A 21,496-nucleotide genomic window follows, 5' to 3' on the forward strand; every position below is an offset into this window, starting at 1 on the left:
CACCACACCCGTCCACGATCTATATTTTTCAAAGACCCCTCTGGCTTCAGTGTGGAGCAGCCGTCTCCAACCTTTTTGGCACCAGGGACCAGTTCTGTGAAAGACAATTATTCCACAAGCTGGGTGGGCGCGGGGTCATGAGAGTCTCGTGAGGAGCGCGCAACCTAGATCCCTCGCATGCGCAGTTCACAATAGTTTTCGCGCTCCTGTGAGAATCTAATGCCTAGGCTGATGTGACAGGAGGCGAAGCTCAGGCGGTTAGGTTCGCTCGCCCGCTGCTCACCTCCTGCTATGCGGCCCTGTTCCCACCCGGGGTTGGGAACCCCTGGTGTAGAGAATGAGCTTTAGGGAGGCGAGTGACAGGAAGGAGACCGATCAGGAGGTTGGAGCTTTTCCAGGAGAGAGGTGGCTTAGACTAGGGTGGAGTGGGTGGAGATCTTGAGAAGGGATAGATTAAAGTCATATTTGAAGGTGGAGTGATGGGCTTGCTGATGGGTTGGCATTAAAGTAGACATGAGGGTGGCACCAAGGGTGTCTCCCAGACATCCTCTTGAATGGTTGCCGTGACACCATTTCCTGAGGTCAGAAATTGGGAGCTAAACTTCAATTTGAATCCTGTCTCTACAATTCCCAACCACGTGACCCTAAACAGGTTGCTATTTTTTTCCCCAGCCCTTTCCTTATTCAAAAGAGGGAAAACCAATAACTGCCTTGTGAGATTGTTTGAAAAGTAAATGAGAAAACCCATGAAAATGCCCAGCCAGGAGCCTGAACCTTATCAATAACCTTATATTGGATGGCATTGACGCTCCAAGATTTATTAGTATTTACTATCAAACTCAAGAGAGGAAACCAGCTTTGCAGCCTGATACTCTTGCAGGATTTTTCTCAGGTTCTAGCACTTGGCTTTGGCTACTGATGATATTCCAGGCTGGAAAATATTTGCTGTCCCCAAAGGGCAGGTCAATGTGAATAATCTTTTTAATAATAATAATAATAATAGCTAATATTTGTAGAGCACTTATTATTGCTTGGCTCTTTACATGGTTCATTTTATTTATTTCTTACAATACCCTACGGCGCAAGTACTTTTATTATTTTCACTTTACAGATGAGAAAATCTGAGGTTCAAGGGATTACAGAATTTCTCCAGTGACCTCCAGCTAGTAAGTGGAAGAGAACAGACTGGACTGCATCATAGGGATGTTCAGAGATCAGCCAGAAGGATCACCTTTCACAACAGGACTATGGGGCCCAGGCCCGGTCCCTATCATGCCCCTGCACAGGTGTCTCGGGTCCGAGAGCCAGGACAAAGCCGGAGACTGCGCGCTAGGACCGGTGCGCCTTGCTCACTGTCTGCTTCTATCCCTCCTGCCCCGTCCACTGTCCCCACCAACTCCCCGCTCCCTCGTCCCTCTCAGTCACAGTCCGCTCCAGTCTACCGCACTGCCCTAACTCTGTCCGAGCCCCCAGCCGCCGCAGCCGCTGCGCCGTCCCTCAGCCCCGCCCCTCCCCGCCCCTCCCCGCCCCTCCTCGCCCCTCCTCGCCCCTCCTCGCCCCTCCTCGCCCCCTGCCTCCCGTCCCCGCCCCCTGCCGCCCGTCCCCGCCCCCTGCCGCCCGTCCCTCAGGCGCTGCCCCGCCCAGCCCCTCCATACCCCTCGACGCCCCTCCACATGTCCTGTACGTCCCTCTCCATCCCCTGCATGCCCCGCGCCTCGCCCACTGCCCCGCCCCATCCCCTGTCAGTCCCGCCCATCGCCCATTACCCCGCCCCATCCCCTGCACGCCCCGCCCTCGCCCACTGCCCCGCCCCGCCCTCGCCCACTGCCCCGCCCCGCCCTCGCCCACTGCCCCGCCCCATCCCCTGTCAGTCCCACCCGTCGCCCATTGCCCCGCCTTCTCCACGCCCCGCCCCGCGCCTGCGGCGCATTGCAGACGCCCAGCGGCGCCAAGAATCCGGCGCCCCGGACTCTAAACGCTGACCTGGCGACTCCTCGCAGCCCCCTTCTCTGGCGCGCCACACCTCAGACCAGGCTTTGAAAGTAGGGCGCAGCCTGAGAGGCCGGCCGGACCCCGAGGGCTGTAGGCGGGCTGGGAGATGGGAGCCGCCACCACCCACATCCCCACACGCACCCGGCCACCGCGCCTCACCGCCCGGTTAGCTCGCGGCGCCAAGCCCGGAGGGTCCCGCCTGAGGAAGAAAGGTCGTCGCCCGCAGCCCAGCTGGGGCTGGGAGCGCGACCCGGGGTCTCCTCGCCCGCACGCGGAAGAAAATGGGCGCTGTGGCCTCAGTTTCCCTCTGTGAGCACCCGGCCCTGCATTCTGAGGAGTCGTCTGTGGAGGAGCCTTTGGCGTCCCCCTGCCCCTGAGGGTGGCCGTCAGCTCCTCCCAGCCCAGCACTTTGCTTTCCCCTCCCTCACCCCCCGAAGGGTCTCGCCCTTTCTGACTCACCCCTCTCTCCCCACTCTCCTCTCCTCCCACTCCCCTCTCCCAGGGTCCCCGCCTGGTCTCCTTCCGGCCCCTTCCTCCCTCCCTCCCCGCCACCGCCGCCACCCTGCCCTTCCCGGGCAGGTTCCCACGGATTGGCCCCATCCCGTTAGCTTCACTTTGCACGAAGTCAGTTCAATCTAGAGATAGAAATAGCCTCCAGGACGTGGTGGGGGGGTGAGGTGGGGGGAAGTTTGTGTGCATATTTTGTGGCGAGGGGAAAAAGGGTAGGTAATATGTGTTTGGGAAAATCAATGTCTCAGGAATAGTAAATCGCAGGATTTGGGGTTTCTGCTTTTTTTTTTTCTTTTTTTTTTTTTAAAGAAGTCCATCACTTAAAAAGTACATTTTAGGCCGGGCGCGGTGGCTCACGCCTGTAATCCCAGCACTTTGGGAGGCCGAGGCGGGCGGATCACAAGGTCAGGAGATCGAGACCACGGTGAAACCCCGTCTCTACTAAAAAATACAAAAAATTAGCCGGGCGCGGTGGCGGGCGCCTGTAGTCCCAGCTACTCGGGAGGCTGAGGCAGGAGAATGGCGTGAACCCGGGAGGCGGAGCTTGCAGTGAGCCGAGATCGCGCCACTGCACTCCAGCCTGAGCGACAGAGCGAGACTCGGTCTCAAAAAAAATTTTTTTTTTTTTTTTTTTTTGAGACAGAGTCTCGCTCTGTCGCCCAGGCTGGGGTGCAGTAGTGCGATCTCGGCTCGCTGCAGCCTCCGTCTCCCGGGTTCAAGCGATTCTCCTACCTCAGCCTCCCAAGTAGCTGGGATTACAATGCCCGCCACCGTGCCTGGCTACTTTTTGTATTTTTAGTAGAGACGGGATTTCACCATGTTGGCCAGGCTGGTCTCCAATTCCTGGCATCAAAGTGACCCGCCCATCTCAGCCTCCCAAAATGCTGGGATTACAGGCGTGAGCCACTGCACCAGGCCAAAAAGTACATTTTAAAAGTACCTCACACCACTGGGAGCAATTTAAAAAGATAAATAGGAATTTATTCAGAGATAGCGAAACACACAGACTAAAAAGGAAAGCAGTGGAACCAACGCAAGGCACAAGTCATATACACTAAAATTTCCAGCTGCCCCGTAGGGGAACGTGGTTTGGCGGATTGCGTCACCTTTAGTTGGGGCATAATGATTGAATTCTTGCGGTACAAATGGACGCTGATCGAAGTTTACCTAAGTTTTTAATTCTGTGGCCAACTTTGTGTTTGTCTTGGCTCAGTTTTCTCTTAAGTAGAAATAAGTAGAAAAGAAGCAAAAAGAAGCTTCTATTGTGGCAGTGTAAATTTACTTATATGTAAGCAATAATTTGATTCTTTCCTAGAAGTCAACCAAAGTGCTATAACATCCCTTCTCATCTTTAGCTTAGTAATAGAGCCCTACGGTGTTACCAAGAATAGTACAGTTTGTAAAAATGTGCATTAATTCCTTCTCTTTAAGTGAAGATTTTCTTTTATCGTTCTTATTTCAAAACATTTAAATTTGATTCTTGTTTCTTCCCTTGCCTTCTAATTATTTTCCTATAGTTTCTTGTTTTCTTCATTTTTCCACTTTATGGAGTGGAAACTCCACTCCACTTTTTGGAATCCCATGATTTTAACTTCAAAAATTAAAATATTGTTGAATAAACCAGAGCATCTTGAAGAGGGCAATGAAATTCAACACCTGCATATAAATCAATAATCCAACACTTCTTAAATTCTTAAGTTTTAGAAAAGATGTGCCCTGTATTAGCTTTTCTTGGTTTTGTCTGCCTTTTCCTACTCTTGTTTCTTTCCTATTTCCATATCTTATATTTTCAGCCTTCCTCCTTTATTTATTTGACCATGTTAGTAAGAAGAGAACTCAAATCCTTTTTTGGATAAAATAACTGAAGTGTAAGAAGAAATCATTAATCAGGATGCATTTAAGCCAGATGTAGAGGTGTAGTTCACAATTTACTACAGCTTTGTCATTAGGTTATAATTTTACATTCTAAATAAGTTTCTCTTATTTACAAGAGAATAACTTGTATTGAATAATTGGATTAGAACACAATCTGAATGTTATTTTGTAGAATTAATGAATATTTTTCTTATAAAATAGCAATAAAAAGTTTTTGTAATAAAATTTTAAATATCTTTTCGTGTTCTCTCTAGTTTGTTAAATACAAGTAAGGAATACAGGCAACATGTTCTACACACATGTGCTTATGAGTAAACGAGGGCCATTGGCCAAAATATGGCTTGCAGCTCACTGGGAGAAGAAACTCACAAAGGCCCATGTATTTGAATGTAATCTAGAGATAACCATTGAAAAAATTCTTTCACCCAAGGTATGTTACTGATTAAAATGATAGCTTGTATTTACCATGACTTTGGAGGAAGAAAGGCATTAAGATACACTTATATAATGAAATACATTTTGAAGGAAATTTTACTTGTCAAATGGTCTTTTCTTTAATTCCTGTAGCATTTAGTGTTAAACATATTGGTTTCTGTTGGTAATTAACTTTTTCATATATCTATCATAGATTGGACCCTAAGGGATGAAGGCCATATTTTATTCATATTCATATTCCTTTCTTATTCACTAACAAAATACAGTAAACATAGTAGGTACTTAATAAGCATCTCTTAGAAAATAATGAACAAATGGGGAGGGTAGAAAGAAAGAGGACTGGTTATAAATCCAAAAATATGTGAAAATATGTCATAAACAGTAAAGTACTATGTTCATTATAAAACACTAAAACAGTGATTAGAATTTGCATTACAGTATTTAATATTGTTATAAGTTAAGTATTTTTCAGCTTTAGAGAAGGACAAATTGAAAGTCTATGGTGTGTTAGGCACTGGGCTGGACTTTATGCCTATAAATCTATTTAATCTTTACAACAACCCTATGAAGTTGGCTTCTTTTAGCTTCTGTGAACTGTGGTTAGCATGTCTTGAGTTGGTCAAATTTATATTTAATTATTGCTTTATCTATCACTTAATAATTATATTACTTTGGGCATCCTACTTAAAATATCTGAGTCTCAGTTTTTTCTTCTGTAAATAGAGGTTGTTGTCAAAATTAAATAAGCTAATGTATGAAAAGCTCTTAGGACAATGCCTGGCATAAAATAAGTATGTAATAAATTGTAGGGAGGCTGAGGCAGGATAATTGCTTGAACCCAGGAGGCAGAGGTTGCAGTGAGCCAAGATCGCGCCACTGCACTGCAGCCTGGGTAACAGAGCGAGACTCCATCTCCAAAATAATAACAATAATAAAAAAAAATTGTAGCCATTTTTATTAAACTGAAGTTCAGGAAGGTTAAGTGACAGCCTCAGCAACTGAACAAAGACCTGAACCCAATTCTGACTATAGAGTTTATATTCCTCTCATAATACCAATAATAGTATACTTCACTTAAATACCATATTAGATTAATTCCCTTAAATAAGAATAAAAAAATTATTTTGCAAGGTGAGGTAAAAAGTGATTTACTTTAAATAAGAATACAAAATATCTGCTTTTTTAAGAGAACCAAATCTTACGATGTAACTTTCAAAGAATAGGATTTATGAACCTAATTTTTACTCTTCTAATACTTCAAAAATTATTGAAAGGTGAAAATAGCACTTCGAACTTCAGGACACCTTCTTTTGGGAGTTGTTCGAATCTATAACAGGAAGGCAAAATATCTTTTGGCAGATTGCAGTGAAGCATTTCTTAAAATGAAGATGACATTTCGCCCAGGTATACATGTAATATTGATTTGTCTCACTCTTCTTGGTTCCCTTTTGCATTTTAATTGGGGGTGGGCTCTTTTAATATACTTCAGGGGAGTATGGTGAATGTAAACTTAGTTTTGAATGAATCTAAGTTTCCATGGTTGAGGATAAATTGTATTCATTTCCTTGCTCTTTTTGTATGCCTGCAGGAAAAGGTTATGCTTTCCAAAACTTGTAATGTTCCTGCATATTTATGTAAGACATATACTTAAAGCCACTACACTTGCATAAGAAACTCTGATATTCTGTTTTTAATGGGTCAGTTAGTTTGTCATGCCTGTTTTTGCCTTTATGAGAGAAATTAGAAATAGTATGATTGACAAAACAGAGATATCAGTAATTGTAATTGTTTTCAGAATTCTCGACTCCAAGCAGCATGCTACTTATGACATATCAAAAATTCCTAAGCATTCCAAAGTGCCAGAGATTTACATATGTCATAAATATAATGCCTTCAAAATTTATATAGCATCTGTTTCACTTTGAAGACATTTTTTATTTTCCACCTTGTGTTATGGCTATTTAGGTATGGATCTTGCTTCTGTCACTAGTCTTCAAGCTTCTTAAAGGCAAGGTCTTTGTTGTAACTATTTTCTGAATCTCTTATAGTATCTGTCTCAGTGCCTTGCACATACCATTCCCTCAATCAACATTTGTTGAATCAGGATTGACAGATTTTTTTTAATCTTCTTCATTTAAAATATTCGTATAATCTCTAGGTGGATTTATGTTCATATCAAGTATGGTTCATTTGTTCATTTTTGTTTTTACATATTCCACAAATATTTATTGATTTCATACTTTGTACCAACCACTATGGTAGGCTCTGGGATACAAAGACAAACAAACAAGATAAGTAAGATCCTTTTCAGTCAGGTGAGGAAATAAAATAATTAAAGTATTTTAAAAACTTATAATAGTAATTGTCAATTGTAATTGTGCTATAAAGGAAAATAAACAGAGTGCTACAACAGAAAATAACAGAGAAGTTCGCTTTAGTTAAAATAATTGGGAAAAGCCTTTCTGAGAGGATAGAATTCAAGCTCAGACTTAAAAAATGAGAACTACCCAGCCAAGTAAAAAGTCCCTGAGGGAATAGCATTCTAGGCAGAGGAAACTGCAAGAGCAAAGGTCTTGAGGTGGAAAAATGCTTGACTTTTTCAGGGAACAAAAAGGCTAGTATGGTCAGTATGGTGAATGTCATTAGATGATCCGTGATAGGTTTGTAGAGCTACAGAGGCTCCAATTCGAAATTTTGATTTTATTAAATGCACTGGAGAAGTCACTAAGTCATTATAAGTTTTAGAGACATCTAATCTGATTAGTTTTTTGAAATATTACTCTGTCTGCTTTATAAATAATGGACTACAGAAGGGTAGGAGTAGATGGAGGAAAACTAGTTAGAATATGCAGTAGTCCAGTAAAAGAATATGGAGTTAGTTGGGAGTTCTTTCTTTTATATAGCATTGCTGCTTATTGAGTGTGATTTTTTATTCTTTTCAGGACTGGTTGACCTTCCAAAAGAGAATTTTGAAGCATCTTACAATGCTATCACATTGCCAGAAGAATTTCATGATTTTGACACCCAAAATATGAAGTAAAATATTTTATTTATTTTCTTTCGATTTTCGATTTAATTTTCTTGATATTTTGTTTTTATATTCAAATTTCATTGAGGCAAATGGAATGTAGTTAACAACTGAACAAGTACAGATGTGATTGATAAAGACTTATATTTGGTATAAAATCCCAAAGTACAACAAAAGTGTGTCATTATATTGAATATAGTTTGCAATATTGACAGTATATTCATCTATTCATTCAGTAAATATTCACTGGGTGCCTTCCATATGCTGGAAACTGTTCTAAGCACTGAGGAGATAGCAGTGAATTAAACATAGCTGCTGGCCTCATGGATCTTAAATTTTAGTTGGGGTGGATAATAAACAAACAAATAAATGTATGCCAGGAGATGATCACCATTGTGAAGAGAAATAGAAAATGAAGTAAATAAACAGTAAGACAGGAAAGACTTTTCTGAAAAGGTAAGAACAGAAATCTGAAGGAGGTAAAGGAACAAAAAGTAATGTGGGGGAAGAATATTCTAGGAAGAGCAAGTAGAAAGGCCCTAAAGCAGAACACACTGGACATTTTCAAGGACCAGCAAGGAGGCAAGTGAGACTCTAGTGGAGTAAATGAGGGGCTGAGTGGTAGGAGATGAAGTCAGAGAGGTAGCAGGAGACACAGATGATGTAGGGTGTGATACACTACAGTGGGACTTTTATTTTACTTAGGGAGCACGGGAAGGTTTTGAATAGACGAGTGATGGGATCTGACTTGATTTCAGCATCATCTCTCTGGCTACTTACTCTAAGAGGAAAGGGAGGAATCAAAGAGCCCATGAGAAAGTTATTGTAGTAAGAAGTCCAGATAAGAGAATATAGTGTCTATGATCAGTTCTCAGTTTTCATCTCACTCAGGTGGTAGCAGTCAACTTACAGATATATCTGGAAGGCAAAGCCAGGAGAATTTGCTGATGAATTGCATATGGCTTTAAGAGAAAATGAAGGATGCTATATGATGTTTGGCATGAGAACAGAGTTAACACTTAATAAGATTAGGATAATCAGATTTAAAGGGGGAAGAGAGAAGGAAGTAAACTAGGTTTTGTATATAAGTTTTGGGATGACTGTTACACATCTGTTGTGGTCTAAATGCGTATGTTCCTCTAAAATTCATATATTGAAACCTAACCTTCAAGGTGATGGTATTAAGAGGTGGGGCTCTGAAACCACAATGACCTTTTAGGACAACAACAACCAAAGAATTGGAAGTGATTAGGTCATCAGAGAGGTGATTAAGTCATAAGAGAAGTGATTAGATCATAAGGGCTCCACCATCATAAGTGAGATTAGTTCCCTTATAAAAGAGACCTGCAGGAGTTTTCTTGTCCCTTCCACTGTGTGAGGTCACAGCAAAAAGACACTGTCTATGAGGAACAGGCCCTCACCAGACACCAAATCTGCTGGCACCTTGATCTTGGACTTCCCATCCTCCAGGACTGTGAGCAATAAATTTCTGTTGTTTATAAGTTACCCAGTCTAAGTTATTTTATTATAGTGGCCTGAATGGACTAAGACAATATCGAAGGGAGTAGGTAAGTAGTTGACTCTCTGGGTCTGAAATTCAGGAGAGAGGTCTGATGTGGATGTATAAATTTGCAAGTTGTGAGTGTATAGATGGAACTTCAACCATGGACTCTAAGAGATCCCCAAGGTAGTGAGTATACCTTTAAAAAAAAGAGAGAGAGGGATCTGAGGACTGAGTATTTGGTCATTCCCAGTAGTTAGTCTGGGATATTAGGAACAGAAAAGGAGCAGGTAGGAAGAAAATTGAGAAATAGTGATATCTCAGAGGCCAAGAGAAGAATGTATTCCATGACGAAGGGAGTTGTCTTAGTCTCTTTGGGCTGCTATAACAAAATACCATAAACTGGTGTCTTATTAACAATAGAAATTTAGTTATCATCATTCTGGAGGCTGAGAAATCCCAGATAAACTTGCCAGCAGATTCATCATCTGGTGATGGCCTACTTCCTGATTCATAGATGGCAACCTTCTCACTATATTCTCACATGGTAGAAAGACTGAGGCAGCTTTCTGGGGCCTCTTTTATAAAGGCACTAATCTTATTCATGGGAATCTGCCCTCATGACCTAATTACCTGCCAAAGCTCCCACCTCCTAATATCATTGCATTGGAGATTAGATTTCAATATATGTATTTGAGGTGAGGAAGACACAAACATTTAGGCCATAGCAAAAGTCAACATCTAAGTCAAATGCTGTTTGTGCAAGTAAGATAAGGGACTGAAAATTGACCATTGGATTTGGGAGCCTAGAGATTATTTATATACATGTATATATAATAAACTAGTGTTTATGAATAATATTATTAAGAAAATGAAAATTGTTCTAGTTTCTTCACTATATCAATGATATTTTTACAGTATCATTGTTTTCTGTTCTCACGTTTTTCTCAACCTTTTATTTCTCCATAGTGCTATTGATGTTTCAGAACACTTTACTCAGAACCAAAGCAGACCAGAAGAAATCACTCTTAGAGAAAATTTTGACAAGGATCTACTTTTACAAGCTGAGAGCTTTGGTGAGAATATTTGAGAACTCAAAATTACAAATTATAATCAATTATATTTGTATTTGTGTATTGAAACAATGCCAGTAGACGTAGCTATAGAATGAATCTTTTGATGCATAAATGTAATTCCCAATACATCTTTCCTTGCCTTTTCCTAGTATAGATGTCAATGCCAAGACTCAGTCTTAGGATATACTTCTATTCTCAGTGTATAACCATTTACTGAATACCTACTCTGTATCAGGTGCTATCAATAGACAGGGCAGTACCAAAATTTAAAGAAGCAGTTTCTTCCCTCAAGGAGATACTGGGTGTGAGAGAGACATGTAAATAAACAGTTGTGATGGTCAACATACATACAAGATTTTATATGTATGCTGCATGAAATGCCTTCAAAATATATTTCTTCTGGTATATGATAATATCAATTGTAAAATAATGCCTTTTAAATCAGCCTGGGGGTGAGGAAGAGGAAGCGCTACCACACTAAACGTATATATTGATTGTGAAACATAAACTGATTTTTAAGATGTTAAACTCTGTTTGGGCAAGGCGATTGTACTTTACTTTTGATTTTTTTTTTTTTTTTTTTGACACAGGGTTTTGTTCTCGTTGGCCAGGTTGGAATGCATGATCATGGCGTACTGCAGCCTTGACCTGGGCTCACTATCTTCCCGCCTCAGCCTCCTGAGTAGCTGGGACTGCAAGTGCATACCACCACACTCAGCTAATTTTTTAAAACTTTTTTGTAAAGACAGGGTCTTCCTATGTTGCCCAGGCTGGTCTTGAACTTCTAGGCTCAAGCAATCCTCCTGCCTCAGCCTCCCAAAGTGTTGGGTTTACAGGCATGAGCCACTGTGCCTGGCTAGTGTATTTTAAAATGGAAGCAATATGGTGTAATTTAACTATAGAGTATTTGCTCTTTTTTTCTGGCATCTACTACTCCCTGTCTTATGATATTTATACACGTCTTGTCTTGGTCTACAAACTCCATGAGGATAGAATCTGTGTAACGTTCACATTTGAATTTCCTATAGTGCCCAAAACAATGAGCATAGGAAGATAGCCTGTGTCTATCTTGGTCGGGGAGAGGAGTCAAGAAAGTAATGCTTGAGTGACATCTCCAACCTCAGCTTCTCATCCTCACTCTGCTTCCATAACTCTTCCTATATCTGCAGCTGTGTTTCTCAGCCTGTGGTGAAGGACCAGTTTTCTAATTTTTGTCAATTTTCAATCTGTTTTATATTTTACTTTGTAAAATACAGTAAAATGAATTATTAGAAAAATTAAAAAATTAAAAATCAAAATACAAGCCTCAAGTTTTGTTATTAGAGTCAATATATATAAAATTGCTCTGTCAAATTTCTGTAAAACTTTCTGAACATGTACTTTTATTTCTGTATTTTATTTTTTTGTGGACCAATACCTGTCCCCAGATTATACTTTAAGTAGCACTGATCTCTTACTGGGTATAATCCCAGACCCAGAATTGGAACACACTGGCAAAGAAGTAATCATATTCCCTACTCCCAAGACACTCTTTACAAATTCCCCTACTATTCTTATTTGGGCCTGAAACTTTAGGATGACTTTTTTAATTAATTAATTTTTTTTTTAATGGAGTCTCACTCTGTCACCCAGGCTGGAGTGCAGTGGCACTATCTTGGCTCACTGCAACCTCCACCTCCCAGGCTCAAGTGATTCTCCTGCCTCAGCCTCTGGAGTAGCTGGGACTACAGGCATGCACCACCACACTCGGCTAATTTTTGTATTTTTAGTAGAGACAGTGTTTTACCATGTTGGTCAGGCTGGTTTTGAACTCCTGGCCTTAGGTGATCCACCCTCCTCGGCCTCCCAAAGTGCTGGGATTGCAGGCATGACCCACCATGCCCGGCCAGGATCACTTTTAACTATACTTTTTGTCAGCTTCATACTAGTGCTGAGTTGTTTGTTTGTTCGTTAATTCTGAAATATCTCAGATCTTTTTTCTATTTCCTTAGCCACTGATATAGTTCACCAGTACCAAAGACCTGGAGTATTGCAATACCTTCTACAAATCTTCCTCCAGTCTCTTCCCACATTTTTTATGCCTTTGTAAGAGCAATTGTCTTTAAATTCCATTTTCGATATATCACATTCCTCTGCTTAAGTGCCTTGGGTCCCTGTGACTTACTGTATGATATACCTCTATCTATACTCAAGGCCTCTGCCAATTTATCACCTTCTTTATTTCATCAACTTTATTTGTTTTCCTGTTAATGTGGACTTTTTGCTCTAGTCTAGCAAGTCTAGCGTCTTGCCACCCAACCAGTACAATTTAGTTGTTCACATTTCTGTATCTTCCTTTACAATTTTAAAAGGTGGGAAGAACATGTTCTTAGTAAATGGACAGATTTTGGTTTGAATCTGAACTTTCTCTATTGATTTTCTGTGTGATACTGGGCAAGTTGCCTAACCTCTCTCAGCCTTACTGCCCCATTTGTAAAGTTGGGATATAACTGACAACATCATATGGTTATTTCCCTTATTCCTTCCTTTAATCTTCACCAATATGTGATTTTTCTCTTCTTTAAAAACTGCTTCAAACCTAATGTCCTCTAAGAAATATTTAAAATTAATCCATCTTATTCTAGATTGTAATATAAGATCAAAGGCAATAATTATTTCTTTTATGTATTTTGTGTAATCTGAGATTCTTGTGATGTTCAATGCTGAGAATATAGTGTCTTCATAAGTCTTATTCTCTGACCAATGCTGGCTTTTCCTTTGGGAGCTATCAAGCTGTACCTGGATGATGTGAATATATTCTTAGTTTTTTAAAAAGTAATTTAGTCTTTTTTTTCTGAGCAATTCTTTAATCCATTGTCATGATAGTTGTTTTTTTCCGCTCTTCCATTCTAGAAGATTTAAGTCTATAGAAGAATTTTCAGTATGGGTAATACTTCATGATTTTCTTTACTGTCTAACACTAACATGGGTTGTTAGAGGGAGGAGAAGACTAACCTTGGACCTCTGGGATTTCAGACTCCTGGACCTAGAGATTCAAATCCAAGAGAGGGAAATAACTGATTTCTGGTCAAGAGCTGACTTCTGGTCCCCTGGAACTATCAGTGTAGTGTTGTGATTGTCAGGATGTAGGCTTTGGAATCAGAGCTGGATTCAGATCCTGACTCTGTTGTTTATTATATTGTGACTGTGTGCAAGTTACAAAACCTTTCTGTGCCTGTGTTACCTCATCTGTGCAATGAGAATTATAATAGTATCTTCTATTACATAATATAATACATACTATAAACACTCAGTTAGTGTTAGCTGATGGGGTTTTTTTTTTTTTGCAGGCCTGTATTACTACCCCCAGCATATTCAATTTCTATTGAATGAATGTTGTAAGCCCATTCTTTAATATTTTACCTATGTTTCCATTTCCTAAGATGACTGACATGTTCCTTATTTTCCAAACCTCCACTATGCATGAACAATACAAGCAATTGTCCTTGAAATACTATGAAATATACTTGGCCAAGCAGAACTTACTTACCTAAAATAGAAGAAATTATTTTCCATAGTACTTTTACCTTAGGAAGTTATTAAATTATATCACAACTATAAACTCTATGTAATATTTTGGCATTTTTTTCCATTGTATTTGAAAGGTCATTAGACTAAAAATCCAGTCTCTACTGATTAACTGAGTGACTTTAGTTGAATAATTCAAGTAAGTCTTTCAGCTATTCTCTTCATCTGTAAAATGAGGTGTTGGATGACAGGATTATGCTAGATGATATCTGAATTTCCTTCTAACTGTAAAATTCTGTGTTTCTATGAATTACTATTAATGATATATATTTATTTAGGGGAGGAATCTGAAATTCTTAGAAGACATAGCTTCTTTGATGACAACATATTACTGAATTCCAGTGGTCCTTTAATTGAACATAGTTCTGGAAGCCTCACTGGAGAAAGATCTCTGTTCTATGACAGTGGAGATGGGTTTGGAGATGAAGGAGCTGCAGGAGAAATGATTGGTATGCTATCTGGTCATGTAGAAATAAAACATTCATTTTAATCAAATTACTACAATGTATTAGATTTATTATATCAATGTAAAATTTCAAATATGTTTTTGTGTTACATAGGTCAATACATTTTTCATACAAGTTTTCAAAGTCTATGGCATGTTTAAACATTTAGGCTAGGCCTAAGTAAATAGCCATCTGTTTAAATATATTTTCTATAGAGGTTATGAACTACTGCTTGTTTTTATTTTTATAAATTCCTAATTCTTGGAGGGAAGAGAGTGAGGTTAGTATATTCCTTATAAAATATACTAGACTATGTACTGGAAAACATTGTTTTCTTTAACATACATTGTGGGGCAGCTAAGGTATTTTTCTAGAATTTTATATTATTATTTTATATTTATATTCATCTGCTTAAGTGCCTTGGGTCCCCATGACTTACTGTATCAAATACTTCTACCTATCCTCAAGGCCTCTACCAATTTATTGCCTTCTTTATTTTATCAGTTTTATTTGTTTTACTCTTAATATAGACTATTTCACCTTATAAAATAATCATAGAAATCGGATAGACAAAAACTAAGAAGTCCAAATGCACATGTTTTATTTCTTCTTATTATTATTATTATTGAGATGGAGCCTTGCTGTGTCACCCAGGCTGGAATGCAATGGCACCATCTCGGCTCACTGCAACCTCCGCCATGTGGGTTCAAGTGATTCTCCTGCCTCAGCCTCCTGAATAGCTGGGATTACAGGTGCCTACCACAACGCCTAGCTAACTTTTTTTTCTATTTTTAGTAGAGATGGGGTTTCACCATGTTGGTCAGGCTGGTCTCGAACTCCTGACCTCAGGTGATCCACCCGCCTCAGCCTCCCAAAGGGCTGGGATTACAGGAGCGAGCCACTGCGCCCAGCCAAAATGCACATGTTTTAAAGATTGTTTATTGACTGTTCCTATCAAATCTTTTTTAAAATTCTCTAGTTTACTTTAAAAATCTAGTTATTCCTTTACAATGAAATGCATAAAGTAACATTAATAAATGTTTAGTGAACAAATGACAGATTCCCATCTGTATGAAAAAAGTATTCATTGTGTTTTTCAAGACAATCTATTGCAAGATGATCAGAATATCCTGTTAGAAGACATACATTTGAACAGAGAAATTTCCCTGCCTCCTGAGCCTCCCAGTAGTTTAGCAGGTAGGTTGAAATTTTCCTTTATGAGAAAGTAATGGGTACTAATGTTTAAATTAAGCCTCAGAACTTCTGAATTTAAGTAGCAATATAGTATAGTGAGAGACAAAGAACAATGTCCTTCAGACTCTGTTAATCTGACTGTAGACAATATAAAATAGGAAATTGGATTCTGAGAAAGGTACATTGAAGGGTATTTAGCCAGGATTGGGTTTAGCATGAGAGTGCTCTGCCAAAATATTGTGCTTTTGAATTATTAAAATAGTACATGGTACATAGTAAGAAAATTTATTAACTAGTATCGTTTGATAATCTACATACAATTTGAGAGAAATTATAAATTGAGCATATTTTCCCTACTTGAAATTCATATGGCAGTACCTCAGATGATTTGAGGTATTTTAGTCCGATTTTTCTTAAGAATTAAAAGTACAATTAGCCCCATTTTTGATTAGTTACAATTTTTGATGTTATATTTGCTTTCTAAAAACAATAGTAGAAACGGAAAATACAAAGAGCTAAGTAATAAAATTTTACTTATGGTTTTTTATGGGTCAACTGATAAGTATTTAACAGAATACAATTTTTTTTAGCAGACATATAGTCAAATTTTTATCAGTCATTTACTGTGGTTGCCACCACTGATTTTACATCTGCGTGACTTTAACCCACCCTTAGATGTCTCATGTGCAAAAGGGGATGATGATATTTGACTCACTTGAATACATATAATCTGTAAGCTTCTTCAACTCTATTAAATAAATGATTCTAAGAATTCAGATGTTCCAGTTAGTAATATAAATCTTCAGTTAGTTTATCTTTCTCTTTAATTCTCACACAGTCCTCTAGCCTGCATCCTAACTGTTTTTCTTCACAATTTCTTTTATGTGGATGTTGATTAGTTGAACCAGATAACCCAGAGTGTATATGTGTACCTGAAAATGAAAAAATGAATGAAACAACATTATTATCAACTGAAGAGGAAGGATTTACCCTTGATCCAATTGATATTTCAGGTCAGAGGCATTTATCATTTTGTTTTAATTTTTAATACACTGTTAACTTATATACTTTGAGATGTTTGAATAATCACTGAAATATTATAGGACGTAGTCAATCTAGTACTATCACTTGTAATACAATAGAGGAGAAGACCGTGAAGGAAATTTTAGATGATCCTTTTGAGGTAGGAAGTGGGACTCAACTCTAGAATTGGGGGTTGGACGCCGGACCAGATGATGACTAGTTACAAGGTGGGTGGGGGGAGCTTTCAATCAGACCCACCCATCAGTGTGCCATGTCAATTTACTGCTGCCATGGCAACACCGGGAATTCACCCTTTTCCATGGCGATGACCCAGTGATTACTACTCCTTCCCCGCATAAACCGGCCCCCTTAATCTGCATGCAATTAGAAGTGGGTATAAATATCACTGCAAAACTGCCCTGAGCTGCTAGTCTGGGCCTACTGGGTAGCCGTGCTCTGTAGCAGCAGTCACGGTGCTAGAGGTGTAACACCACCAGAGCTTTAACACTGCCTATTCAGTAAAGCTGTTTTCTTCTACCTCTGACTTGCCCTTGAATTCTTTTCCTGGACAAAGCCAAGAACCCAGATGGGCTAAGCTCCACTCTGGGGCTCATTTGTCCTGTATCTCTGTATCACTTGCATTATATTCAGTCCTGTTCAAACCATGTATCCAGTTTGGGAAACTGAAAAATTTTAAACTAAGTTCAATTTAGGAATGTATTGAGCCATTACTCTGTGGTGGGCATGGGAATAAAGAAGACACACACTTTTTGCTTTTAAGAAGCTTAGAAAACAATCCAGTTGGGAAGATAAATAATCATGCAAGTGAATATAATATAAGGCAGAATAAAAGGGTCAGAAGAGAGGCACAATGCCTTCTAGCATTTAACTTCAAACATCATGTTTTAGGGATAAGTAGTAAGTATGAGTCTAATATAACTACTAGTCTAATATAACTAATATAACTAGGTCATTTAGAAGCATCCTAGTTTGTAGGTAGTATAATTGATGTGAATTTCAGTTTATAAACTCAGGCATGCAAACAGTAAAGCATTTTTTTTTTTTTAACTGAGTTTACCACTAAGCCTCTATCTCACTAGGCTGGCAGGAAATTCAGTCTGTGTAGCTTCCCTGTCTTCTTTCCATCATGTAGTTCCAGAGTTTGGGGGAGGGGTATAGAAGGTGGAAGGTGGAAGGGAACCTCTGGTTATCAGCCATACCAATTTGTAGTTCCCAGTGCTCCAGCTTACATAGCCTTGGGGATCATCACATAGCCAACCTGTCCGGTATCTTGCCTCGTTCCTGGGATTTTACTGAGGCACATCAACCAGCAAGCAGGTTCCTGTACCTTTTGGCTCCATTGATCTTGGATCTTTATCCATTCTGAGAAATCTAACCCTCTCTCCCCTTTTAAAGCTTTACTAAAGAAAAGCTTAACTTCTGCTTTCTGCCTGCTAAAATTCCCTGATGGAGTGAAATCCTATGGAACCTGCTTGGAATGTCTATGAATTTCAGTGGGAGAGGGAAAAATACACTGGACAAATACAAATTAGCATTGTAGAAAGTTATCCTATTACGTAAGCATTTTAAGGAACCTCCAGATAGGTTGAATTCCCTCTTCCCCACATTTCCTCAGTTGCTCACTTAACAGGTAGATCCCTTTCTAAGCACTTCCAAGCAACACCTTACAAAATGTATCAGCTATTGGTTGCTCAGCATAATTTTCAGAGGGGAGAAGGGATTTTCTTTCCAATGCAACACTGTATGTTGTACAGTGGTAGAAATTTCTTTTCTTTTTTGGAGATAGGGTCTTGCTCTGTTGCCCAGTCTGGAGTGTAGTGGTGTGGTCTCAGTTCACCTCAGCCTCTGTCACTCAGGCTCAAGGGATCCACCCATCTCAGCCTCCTGAGTAGCTGGGTTTACAGGTGCATGCTACCATGTGTGGCTAATTTTTGTATTTTCTGTAGAGACAGGGTTTAGCCATGTTGCCCAGGCTGGTCTTGAACTCCTGGGCCCAAGCAATCTGCCCACCTCAGCCTCTTGAAGTGCCAGGATTACAGGCATGAGCCACCGTGCCTGGCTTAGAAATTTCTTAAGTATTTAGTGTCTACAATATGATTTTAGAAAGCTGTATAACCAATCACATTTGTGCCTATTTCTTATATTTAGACATTGCTGAGAAAAGGAAAGGTAAAAAGAGGAGATTGCTCATAGATCCTGTCAAGGAGCTCAGTAGCAAAGTTATACATAAACAGCTTACTTCCTTTGCGGACACCCTCATGGTTTTGGAACTTGCACCTCCTACCCAAAGATTGATGATGTGGAAGAAGAGGGGAGGAGTGGATACACTTCTATCAACTGCTGCCCAGGATTTGATTCATGCTGAACTGAAAATGGTAACAGTTTCTATCCTTCTACATGACAGCAATGTCTGGTTATAAATAAATAAATAAATAATAAACACATCTTTACATACATATATAACAGAATTTAAACTTCCAAAGAAGTACTTCCTCATTTTGAATTAATTTTCTGGATTGTGTGTATGAATTATAGTTCTTCCTTTTTAGGTATGTGCTTGTGTTTTCTTGAATTACTTTGCTGGTGCAAAAACAAAAAAACCAAAAGTGTGTGTTTTTACAGTTGTTTACAAAGTGCTTTCTGTCCTCTGGCTTTAAACTTGGAAGAAAAATGATACAGAAGGATTCAGTAAGGGAAGAAGTGGGAAACCAAAATATCATAGGTGAGACTTCTTAATTCTCTTGATGTTGAGGGGAATGTTGTGGCAACAAAAATTTGATGTTTTAAATTTCAAAATGAAGATGGGATCCAATTCCATGTTCTCAAGTATAAATGCTAACTCTGGAAGAGTAGTTGAACTTAAATGAAATTATTACTTCAGTATTGCATTTTTCTGCATTTTGGATTAATTTTTGTCCCAGAGATTTCATTAAAAAGATGAAGTATATATACTATGTAAACCATTCTTACTATCACTTTTTCTACCTCCTTCACTCTCAAAGGCAGTACTCAAAAATCCTCAAAAAAGAAAATCTTTCTATCTAGCAAGATAATGTTTCAGTGTAAAACAACTAACATGAAAAGTCATGTAAGGATAAGAACAGCACTTAATACAGTTAACTTGAGACAGGTATTTCTGTCTACCCAAAAGGCACATGGAATATTAATAATTACTGATTATTATCATGATAATTATAAAGTAATAATAAAACCAATTGATGTGATGAGGGAGCCTCCACTTCCTGATCACCCTTCCTGAAGGCATTAAATCTACTGAACGATATACCACAATGGGCTTGAATTATCCATGTTGTCTTGTGAGTGAATGTGTGAGAGTGTGTGTAGAGGAGATGGTTGGCAGAGAATGGGGAGTGGAGGTGATAAAGAGACAGAGGACAGGATAGGGAAGATACATATGTGAGACTTGGGAGCAATAAGAAAGTTTGTGTATCCTTTGCTTAAATTCTTGGATCCCAACGTGTCTGTCAGAAGTTTTCTTTTGTTACAACCATATCACAATTCAAGTTTGAAAGATATTTTGGTGAAACTGTCTTTATTTCCTTGATAATTTAGAGACATTCATGATGCAAGAGCCAAATTCCCAGCAAGAGTTAAGTAAACCTCAAACCTGGAAGGATGTGATTGGTGGATCTCAGCATAGCTCTTATGAGGATACCAATAAACATATTAACACTGAGGTAAGTTATCCAGAGAGAATCGTAAAAATATTTTATTTTCTACAGATATAGTAAAGGAATGTTGGGACTCTGGTATATTTTCTTACATTTGTATATTCATATTTCATTTTAAGTTGTTTTGCAATTTGTTTACTAAGTAGCAGGGTAAAACATGATTTTCTTCTACAGAATTTTTCCAGGAGTTTAGGATGTAAATCGCAAGATAAGGTGGTTTCATACTGAACTAGTATTTTGCATGATACGTTAAATCAATGATTGTCTGTATGTAAACCTGGTTATATGCTGAGAATCCTACTAGGCCTCATATTCTTTGTGTCATGGAATGTTTTAGAACTGCAGCCAGTATACCTAAGTTTTGCTTCTCATCGTAAATTCACCCTTACATCTCTAAGAATAATATATTTTAGACCCACCGATTACTTTGGCCTTGAAGATCTAGAACCAAAATGAAATTTTAAAAACTTTTTAAGATATAATTTTTTATTTGAAAAACATTACTATTTGAAAACATAATTGGAAATAATTGCTTTGAAATATTTTCTCAATTGTTATTTTATTGGTTGTACAAATATAAATATTATAGCCATACCAGATAAAAATAAACCAGTGTTTTTCTGGTCTGTTCCATTATCACTGTATTTTGATAACCACTCAGGGAATTCAAAGTCAACCCATGTTGAAACTGAATGCCCTTGGAAGGAAAGACAATTTCACAGTGCATTCAAACAGAAAGTATTTTACTAAATATTTGATAATATACTGGATATTGAGATACTGGGTTGCCAGTACTACTCTCTCCCTCACTTGGGCTCAGGCATTTCTTAAAGTGTACCTTCCGAAAATTATGATTAGGTAAACCTGTTTAGTTTATGATATTTTGGAAGGAAAATATAACTGCACTTATCATAGATATAACAAGATAGATTGTCCCATGGGCTTGAAGTAGAGAGAAGAGAGATTGATGTACCAGTTCTTTTGAACCTTTACTCCTTTACCCTATGTTTATGCTTTTTCAATTCTACTCTTATTTTGCTTCCAAAAATGGTTAACAAATGAGAAATATAGTCAAGCATGGGAGCACAAGAACAAGAAGGGACAAGAAAATATTGATTCTGATGAATCATTTTCAA

The 21,496-nt window shown here is 38.9% G+C and overlaps 1 protein-coding gene across 6 annotated transcripts in view; it reads left to right on the plus strand.

Annotated features, from left to right (window-relative positions):
- Positions 1–1,914: 1,914 nt before the first annotated feature.
- LOC105496114 (RAD21 cohesin complex component like 1) overlaps positions 1,915–21,496 on the plus strand; it is a 36,713-nt gene continuing 17,131 nt past the window's right edge. For 5 of the 6 annotated variants that reach the window (XR_011613446.1, XR_011613445.1, XR_011613447.1 and 2 more), the window contains exons 1-11: positions 1,948–2,042; positions 4,632–4,807; positions 6,087–6,216; positions 7,755–7,848; positions 10,311–10,417; positions 14,263–14,433; positions 15,532–15,627; positions 16,524–16,637; positions 18,817–19,043; positions 19,291–19,390; positions 20,242–20,366. Coding sequence is in view for 2 of the 6 variants with exons in the window: in XM_011766227.3 (XP_011764529.2) it covers positions 4,664–4,807; positions 6,087–6,216; positions 7,755–7,848; positions 10,311–10,417; positions 14,263–14,433; positions 15,532–15,627; positions 16,524–16,637; positions 18,817–19,043; positions 19,291–19,390; positions 20,242–20,366 (1,308 nt within the window). In the remaining 4 variants the exon portion in view is untranslated. Of the gene's footprint in view, positions 2,043–4,631; positions 4,808–6,086; positions 6,217–7,754; positions 7,849–10,310; positions 10,418–14,262; positions 14,434–15,531; positions 15,628–16,523; positions 16,638–18,816; positions 19,044–19,290; positions 19,391–20,241; positions 20,367–21,496 lie in introns of all 6 variants that reach the window. The other variant, XR_011613448.1, reaches the window with a different exon arrangement.

Source organism: Macaca nemestrina, chromosome 15, assembly GCF_043159975.1.
Source record: "Macaca nemestrina isolate mMacNem1 chromosome 15, mMacNem.hap1, whole genome shotgun sequence".
Classification (NCBI taxonomy): domain Eukaryota; kingdom Metazoa; phylum Chordata; class Mammalia; order Primates; family Cercopithecidae; genus Macaca; species Macaca nemestrina.